An 8,795-nucleotide genomic window follows, 5' to 3' on the forward strand; every position below is an offset into this window, starting at 1 on the left:
GATTTTCTAGGTTACCTCTCAGAGACAGGGATGCCGAACTGGGGGGGTGGAGCCAAATGTGGTGCCTGTGAAAAGACCGTCTACCACGCTGAGGAAATCCAGTGCAATGGAAGGAGCTTCCACAAATCCTGCTTCCTCTGCAGTAAGCCGGGCTACACTGGTTCAACTTCACAACATCCCCATAGTTCTCTATAAATGTTGCATCAATTCTAGTACATTTACTTTTGTACTACTTTGCAAGCAGTTTTCTAGCCCTTTACCCCAAGCAATCTGCATCTTGGGCTCCTGGCTTTTCTCTTCCCAAGCATTAGATGGTTTTTGTTAGGGACACTCAAGTGCTGCAGGATCATGGTATCATGGCCCACCTCCAAGACACCCTTCCCCTCTGTCCCACAATTTGGCATATTACAGGTTTGCTTCAAGTTAAAAAGTCCAGCAGAACTAAACAAGCACTCATCAGACAGAAGGATGTCTTATTAGGCTGTTAGAGGAGATGACTATGACAGTGAGTCCTTACATTAATCCATTTCACACAGAAAAGCTGGAAGACAGCAACCTGGGGGCATCAAAACCTCCAACCAACACTCTGCACTTACCTTAGTCTCTTCCCCCCCCCCCATATTTCATGTAGTTCACTTTCACTTGCTCTTTCCCTCCCACACTCCACTGTGATGTTTGGCAGATGGCTTCCAGAAATCTTGCTTTCTCTGCAGATGAGCTAGCACTTAAAAAAAAAAAATCAGAGAGAAGGTATCAATTCAGCTCTGTTTGCCCTTTGTGGAGAGAGAGCAAACAATTTGCTAAGAACTAAAAGTAGATGAAGAGTTTATTTTGCAGACAATGCTTGAGATTTAGTACCTTTGCAGTATGAATTCCATTGAAGCCATTGAATCCAATTTTTCACCCTCTTTTCCCAGACGGAAAGAGACTTCTTATTTGAGGCGTGAGGCTATAACACACTTAGCTGACATGTTGCAGTCAGTGCAGAACAAGTTCAAAGGACACACTGGAGTTTACTTGGCTTTCTCCAAGTGCCCTGCAATTGATGCCTAAAAGGCAGAATAAGAAAGAATTCCTTCAAAATCTTTTCAGTTATATGACAACTTTCAGCCAATTCTTACAGAATGGTAAAAGAAAAAATCTCAGTCTCAACTAGTGCCTTCTTATTGCTTCCATGTACTGCTTATAACAATTAATAATAAATATCAGAGAAACTAATAAAAATAAGCATCGGTCCTAACAGAACATAGTTAATAATATTTATCAAGTTTAAATTTCATTCTTAGTATAAGTGATTTTTTTTTTAAGTGGTTCATGATAAACAATATATATATGTTACATTCCGGCAACAGTTTGGTTTGTTTTGGTGGCTTTTTTGGTTGGTTGGTTGGTTGTGTATTTTGTTGTGGATTTTTTATTTACTTAATCTTCTCCTTGTGGTTGTAAGTCTGAGCTAACTTATTAATAGGTTAGATACCAAAAAAAGTATTCCCATAAGAAATATGTTTAAAGTCAAAAAGTAAAGATGCATCTAAGCCCAGCTGGCATATGAGAGGTATGTTAATTGGCTTTACTTTTACCATGATTCACACACACTATTCAGCAGCTCTGGATGCCTCAAGATCATGTATCACATTCATGGGCTTTTCTATGAACCAATTATAGGATTTCATTTCTTGACAGCAGGAAACCAATCCTCCCCAATGTAATCTCAGGTATGGAAAGAGTTAACCCGTTTAGCTGAGCTTTTCTATATTTCAATATTAAAAATATTTCAAATATATCATATATTTTACATAATATTTGACCAGACAAAACAGATCCGTAGTTTTCAACCAAAGAGTTCAATTTCAGCAAAATTATAAACAATTCAAAGCAATCTGTTAACACAGGAAGAATCAGACAAGCTAAACTATAAATCACACTCTCTTCTCTCCATAGTTTTGCCCTACAAACATTATGAGAGAGAAACCTCTTTTCGACAATCTCTACTTCCCATGCTGCTCTTTACCTGCAGATTGTTGTTTCCCTGTCAGGTTTTACTCAAACTGCAGCTGTGAGGGACATTTGGCAGGATCTCACACTGTCAACCTGAGTCTCCTCAGTGCCGGAGGGTGACCAGGATCTGTTGGCAGATGACAGGTCTCTAAGTTATTTCAACAATAGCACTTCAAGGGCTTCTGCTCCATCTGTTTTGGTGAATTGATACCCTATCCCTGAGGTACCAGAAATAGAAACACTTTATCTGCTGCTAGAGTTTCCATCATCCCTTAACTCCCTTAGCAAACGTAATTACCATCTCAAAGCAGAAGAGACTGTTGCACGAGGAGATCAGATTCACACATTTACAGAAGCCCTTCATTTTATCTCTATTAACTATAAAGGTCTTTGCAAAACATTTTCCTCTCTATGCAGTATAGGGAGGAGGAAAGCCAAAGATAAGCAGAGGGCTGGAGACACATAAGTAGTACTTTATGCAGTCTGGTCTAGCAGAAGGTGTCTCTGTCCACGGCAGGGGGTTGGAACTGGATGATCTTTAAAGTCCCTTCCAACCCAAACCATTCCAGGTATTCTATAATTAAAGCCGCAGAGATTCCAGTATTGGCTTAAATTACCTGAGGTGGATGAATTTGACTCACAGGAGGATATTAAAAATAAACAGGTGGGCAAGGGACTAATCAAGCCCTCAGCTGGCTCCTCTAGAGCTTGCACTTCCAGCCGCTTTCAATACTTCTGTATTTCACACCTTTCTGGTGCATACATGAACTAAGTAACTTGATTTTCCAAGCTATCCACAGTTCATGCATGACTGGAATGCCCTCTGCAGGACATGTACTTGCTCAAAGGAAGCTGGAGAGAAGGCTTTAGCTTTTTTTTCTTTTGCCTCTATCAACCACTGTTGACTTCGTAAGAAGTGTTGAAATATTAATTTTTTAGCATCCTAGAAAATCCTGGTTTTCTACAGGCTCTCTGAATTGAGAGCTTCTTCCTCTCTCAATGGGGTGGAGATTTTCTCACACCAAGTTCCCAGAGTGGAACAGTTACCAAGCAGCTGAGGAGTGTAGCTACTATTTTTTTCTCCATTCATTATTGTCCCATTTCTATGCATAAGCACCAAGGGGATCCACTGATCCAGTAACAGAATTTAAACTCTAAATGCTGACCAGGTTTCAGATAAGCAAAGAACTGTGAGAGAGTAATTGAGCTTCCATGGCCACTCTATGAAAATAGCCATGCTTGGAACTCATCTCAGCAACACCAGTTAGCTCTGGGTGTGCCTTGTATTTCTCAAAACATAGATACTCGCTTACCAAGATCCCCAAATAAGCAGCTGTTAGCACTTAGTAGCTTCTAGTCTGTCCAAGTTGAGGCTTGGCCTAAACTAGTGCTGCAGAGGACGTAACTTGTACTCCCTGGTGAAAGCTGGGCATTCCTATGGCATCTTCTGTCCAAAATTCTCCCAGATCCTTCCTAGTGAGCTAAACCAAGATGTATTTCTCTGTAACAAACATGACTTGTAAGAGGTCTCTGTTTTGGGAACAGCTTTAGTCATACTCCTGTCATCCCAGAGGAAGTTTAATGGAGCTGAGATTTACTTCCTTTGCTTTGGTTCCACAGCTTGAACAAACAAATAATATTAAAAAAAACCCAAATCAACATATCCTACCTGACTCTGGACATGGTATTATATTATAGCCTCTTTTAGAAACAAACCTGAGTTGAGAAAGCCACTACAGACTCAGAAAGAATATTTTGAAAGGTCCAGATGCTCAGTGGAATCAACACCCCTGCAATCTCCTTTCCCCCCTTTTTTAAGGTTTGGGAGTTTAGGATGGTTATCTCGAATCCATCTTAACATCACAGATCTAGACAAATTGCCTTGACAAGCCAATGATTTCCCTGGGGCTACAGTATAACTTCAGAGAGGCAAAAGAGGAACACGTTGTGTGCACACACCTATTTTAGGAACAGCCCAGTCAAGTTTTATACTGACCAACTCCTTTTCCTATATTTTTAAAGGTAAACAAAACATAATCACTAAATGTAACTACTCTGAACCACATGAATTCAACTTTGAAAACACAAATGTTGATAGATGCCTCTCTCTGCCTGTATCCAGTGGCCTGCAGGAAAGCTCTGGACAGCACCACAGTGGCAGCTCACGAATCCGAAATCTACTGCAAAACCTGTTACGGGAGAAAATACGGTCCCAAAGGTGTTGGCTTTGGACAGGGGGCCGGATGCCTCAGCACTGACACTGGTGACCACCTGGGCTTGAACCTGCAACAGTGAGTCAAACCCCACTGACAGCACCTTTCTCTGGTCCTACTTGTCTCTCAGCAGGGTATTTTAGACATTTTATTCTGTTTCCATAACAACATCCAGCGTTAAGTAGCAGATCAGACTTTCCTACACCCTTTCCTTCCAGGGACACAGTAATTTACCAGTTTTTAATGATTCTCAGCCTCTTTAAGCCTTCTTTACAAATTATTTTCTCCTTCAATAGGCAATTATTGTGCAGAAGTAGCCCTTATATGCCACCGCAGCTGTAAATATCCACTGCAACTGTATGCTGCCATTTGTAGCACAGTGGTAAAGTCACATTCACTGTAGAAAACGAGAAAATTTTTTTTTTTTTTTTTTTTCCCTGTCAGAGGCTAAAATCCAGTTTGGTTTTACTCTTAGAGAAATAATCACACTACCACATACTGCTAGCTCTCCTCTCAGTGGGGGAAATAACATTTCTAAATCCTCCCTGTGGCTTTAATAACACTCACAAACACACTGAGAATGTGTTTGAACAAAGGAATTCTAAGGGGATACCATCTTCCAAAACCGCACGATTAGCTCTGACAGTACATTTTTACAGGATTTTTTTTTTACGACTCTCAAAGCTGCACATTTCCAAATCAGCAATGCTTCCTTCTGGTATAAGGAAAAACCAATATGCCATGTAGGAAATAAAAGCTTAAACAATGTATTCAAATGTGGCTCCTTGTGCGATATGAAGCCATTATTAGCAGAGTTCTGCATCAAAAACTGTCACATCCTGTAGATATAATGACCTGTTGCAGTCCAACAATCCAGTAATTCAGAAATCATTCTGTGAAAGGTTTTAAGCATAAACTCATAATACACAATGTCCAGAAACACAAAGCAAAGCTACTTTTCTGACGTGCTTTTGACCCCGGGCCAGGTAAAAACCCCAATTCCCTTGTCCAAATGTTTCACTGCCTAATGAAACATCTGTATGCAAAAATACGTATCTTTATTTTCTACTCCTTGAGTAACAGCAGACAGCCAGTTATAAAGGAGAGAGTGGCCTTCTGCTTGTATTTTCCCTCTTGCTTTTCCATAAAACAAAGTTGTTTTTTACTTTCACTTTTCATTAAATGCAATCTTTTCTGCATTTGGTTGCTGTCAGCTCTATGCACTCAGCCCAGAACAGGCAACATCAGAGCTTACAGTACCAGCTTTTCCATCACACAACACAGAATTCACTAGAATACTTTGATTTTCCCCTTTTTAATCCCCAGTTTGCACATCAGAGAACAGCAATTCAGTATTTTTCATCCCTTACCAAAAAAAACCATTAAATACTTTTTCTAAGGTAGGTAACATTTGAAGCAGCATTTAAAAAACACTGAAACCTTGTGTTTTAGGGGGTCACCAAAGCCTGCTCGCCCTTCTACACCAACTAATGCTTCAAAGTTTGCCAAAAAGATGGTAGATGTGGATAAATGTCCCCGTTGTGGCAAATCAGTGTATGCTGCAGAGAAGATCATGGGAGGAGGAAAAGTAAGTAGTTACTTCAGCACTAGAAACAAAACACAGTTTTACAATGGTGATAAACTGTAGCTAATAGGTCCTTGATCATTTAAATTTTCATTCATAGTCTCAATGAAGAAAACATGAAGCAGCAAATTGCTTGAGTGGGATGTACTTTCAGGTCTAAAATCATGTGCCTTTTGTAAACCTTCTCCAACTTTTCCCTTCTTATTGATGTCTGAAGAACAACCCCTAACTACTGTACAGCCTCGCTCTTCCTCCACCTTTGGGGGATATTTATAAACATTTATTTGTAGTGGCAATTACAGACACATTAAAGAGATCCTGTAACTAGAAAAACAGAAGCCTTTCTCAAATGACATGCAAAGCTCTCTGCTCGAGGAACTCTCACTAGAATATGATCTCTGCACACTGAAGAAGTGCCCAAAATAAGGGTAGTATCTCCAGCTCCCTGCTTTTTACTAGACCTCCATTAATAACTGTGCATCAATAACAAAGTCACTCGGTAACTCTTGACATGGTACAATAATGTAACTGAAATAAGACTAACCTGGAATGACTAAAAATGGAAGCCACAAGATCAACAAAAAGATTTTAACCTTTTCACACTGTAAAAAGCAGCAGTTCTTCATTTCTTGTACCTGTGCGCTTTCTGTAATACACAATGAATTGTCTTCATCTCCTCAGCCTTGGCACAAGACGTGTTTCCGCTGCGCTATTTGTGGGAAGAGTTTAGAATCCACGAATGTTACAGACAAAGACGGAGAGCTCTACTGTAAAGGTGAGAGTTCCAGAGCGCTGAACTGGGTTACTGAGTCAATCTAAAATTAGTCTCTTTAGACCAAGGAAAACCAACTTCAGGAAATTTCGTTTTATCTTTTTTTTAACAACTTTCTGAAAGCAAAGCAAAGAGCCGTGGTAACATTGCAATTGCAGCTTATACTATTAACATTTAAAGTTTAATGCTGTAATTTTTCTACAAATATCTCTCAGATCTACCCTCAGATCTTTTAACAGAACATTGGCCATCTCTGCTGGGCAGGCTCTTGTACCTGCACCATCTCACTCACTAAAATAAAAAATCCACATAGATACAGATCTGCAGAGGTCATCTGGAATTCTTGACAATTAAAGATACTTCCACTGTATTGGTAGCACAGAAGATAATGCATTGATGCTAAATTATACATCTAGATGTTCTCAAATTCTGAAAGTTCACAGACTTTACTTGACTCTCAGAAACACCTTATGGGGGAAAAATATGCCAAGGTTTTATATCCCAAGCTAAACTTTACAGAGAGCCCTAAAGAAGAATATTGAAGTTCTGTGACTTTGGGTACAGTTTGTCAGCCACAAGTGATCAAATCACCACATCAGGAGAAACATGCTGACCATTACTACTTCCTTAGCAGAGCTGTGATAAAAAACTATGCACACACTTACCAATACACAGTTCAAATGGAATGGTTTAAATGCTCATCAATAGTTTCAGAACTATGCTTCAGTTCTTTCACCTCCTGGAAAACTACTGACTCATTACTCAGCCTGAATTACTCACCAGACCAAGTTTTACCGAGTATTTTCAGACAGGAAAGTAGCTTTAATGAAAACATTACTTAGATCTTAAATCTATAGTTAGTTTCCTATTTTTTTTGAGATCACCAGATGTGACTTTTGTGTAATTCAAATATGTGATTTCAGTTTCACTACTAAAACCTGCCAACACTTGTGGGAAATAAGCTATTTCAGGTTTCCTTCCTTTTATTAACTTAAATTTGGTAGTGATCTAAAAACTAAAACCAAAAGACATTTGCCCCTACCTGAGAACATTTAGAATTCAAAAACATTTATCCCCCCCTCCTTCTTTTGCAGTTTGCTATGCAAAAAATTTTGGTCCCAAAGGAATTGGGTTTGGTGGCCTCACTCAAGTGGAAAAGAAAGAATGTGAATGAGAAGAAATGGATGCAACAGTCTCAAACTGATGTTGATACCACCAAGTGATAGTTGTCAAGTAGAACATTAAACATCATATATTGCTAAGAACATAGGGCATTTGGGCAAGATTTTCCACCTTGCAGGAAGAATTTGTGAGCTTATATCTTAAATTCTTAGATTAGATTAAAAAGGTACAGTGATAAAAGAAGGTTCATGTCTGTTTTACAGTAAACAAAGACAAAAAACCCTTGTGTAATATTATTGCTTCTTAAACTAGTATTTAGCACATTTTAGATTGGAGTTTTAGATTCAGCTTAGTGTCCCATAGAGATACCTTATGGAGTGCAGGGTCTGAGTGTTCGAGTTAGACTGTATTTTCCTTTGTCCACCATGTTACTCTATTCCTACCAATCTCCTAGATGTGTTTTGAACGTGTTGGCATTTTGTGTTGTGACAAGGTAGAGGTTATTCACTTTGAGACAATTAAAAAGGGTTTGAAATTCTTTCTATCAAAGAAAAACAAAACTTTCCTAGAATGCACTGTTGTAAGTTTTGTCACTGTCTGTTTTCAAGCTACAATAAAGTACTTACTGCTTCACATTATTTTCATTTGAATTTGCTTGTGCTTTTACATTCTACAATGTTGCAGATTTCAAGATAAACGAAATCCCCCATTTCTTTACTACAAGAATTGTGTTTCACTGCACTGTTTGACTCTTATGTTGTCAGTTCTAGATGGCATTTAATTTTCTGACCTTGATCTCTTTCCCTGTTGGTTTTCATTGCTTTGACTTATATTCACACCACAGTGTCCAAGACTGACACTGTAGCCTTTTCTTGGCCGACATTAGCCATTAAAGACCTATGCATGCAGCTGGGAATAATTCCCTCTTTTTATTTACATTGCTATTTTTCATCATGAACTTACCCATTTTCATACACTAACAGGGCATATACGTGGAAAACATAAGGCAGAGTCAGGCTTTCTCTTATGGTTTTGTGCCTACCTGCTCTTAAAAACCTCACTGGTCACATGCCCCTTGAATCTATTTCAGTCTGCAAAAATACAC

General features: G+C 39.0%; 1 protein-coding gene and 1 long non-coding RNA gene across 4 annotated transcripts in view; one reads left to right on the forward strand and one right to left on the reverse strand.

Annotated features, from left to right (window-relative positions):
* Positions 1 to 3,496, reverse strand: part of LOC116787964 — a 17,069-nt gene extending 13,573 nt beyond the window's left edge. For both annotated transcript variants that reach the window (XR_004357500.1, XR_004357499.1), the window contains exons 1-5: positions 3,312 to 3,496; positions 2,012 to 2,125; positions 859 to 1,049; positions 597 to 724; positions 16 to 187 (exon numbers count right to left, since the gene is read on the reverse strand). This is a non-coding gene — a long non-coding RNA (uncharacterized LOC116787964). The remainder of the gene's footprint in view (positions 1 to 15; positions 188 to 596; positions 725 to 858; positions 1,050 to 2,011; positions 2,126 to 3,311) is intronic.
* Positions 1 to 8,322, forward strand: part of CSRP3 (cysteine and glycine rich protein 3) — a 14,467-nt gene extending 6,145 nt beyond the window's left edge. The window contains exons 2-6 of one of the 2 annotated variants that reach the window (XM_032690151.1): positions 11 to 142; positions 4,121 to 4,289; positions 5,664 to 5,799; positions 6,478 to 6,571; positions 7,663 to 8,322. In XM_032690151.1, coding sequence (XP_032546042.1) covers positions 31 to 142; positions 4,121 to 4,289; positions 5,664 to 5,799; positions 6,478 to 6,571; positions 7,663 to 7,742 — 591 coding nt within the window. In that variant the 5' untranslated portion in view covers positions 11 to 30 and the 3' untranslated portion in view covers positions 7,743 to 8,322. Of the gene's footprint in view, positions 1 to 10; positions 143 to 1,053; positions 1,128 to 4,120; positions 4,290 to 5,663; positions 5,800 to 6,477; positions 6,572 to 7,662 lie in introns of those variants that run through there. The other variant, XM_032690152.1, reaches the window with a different exon arrangement.
* Positions 8,323 to 8,795: the final 473 nt, after the last annotated feature.

The sequence above is a fragment of the Chiroxiphia lanceolata genome, chromosome 6 (assembly GCF_009829145.1).
Source record: "Chiroxiphia lanceolata isolate bChiLan1 chromosome 6, bChiLan1.pri, whole genome shotgun sequence".
NCBI lineage: Eukaryota > Metazoa > Chordata > Aves > Passeriformes > Pipridae > Chiroxiphia > Chiroxiphia lanceolata.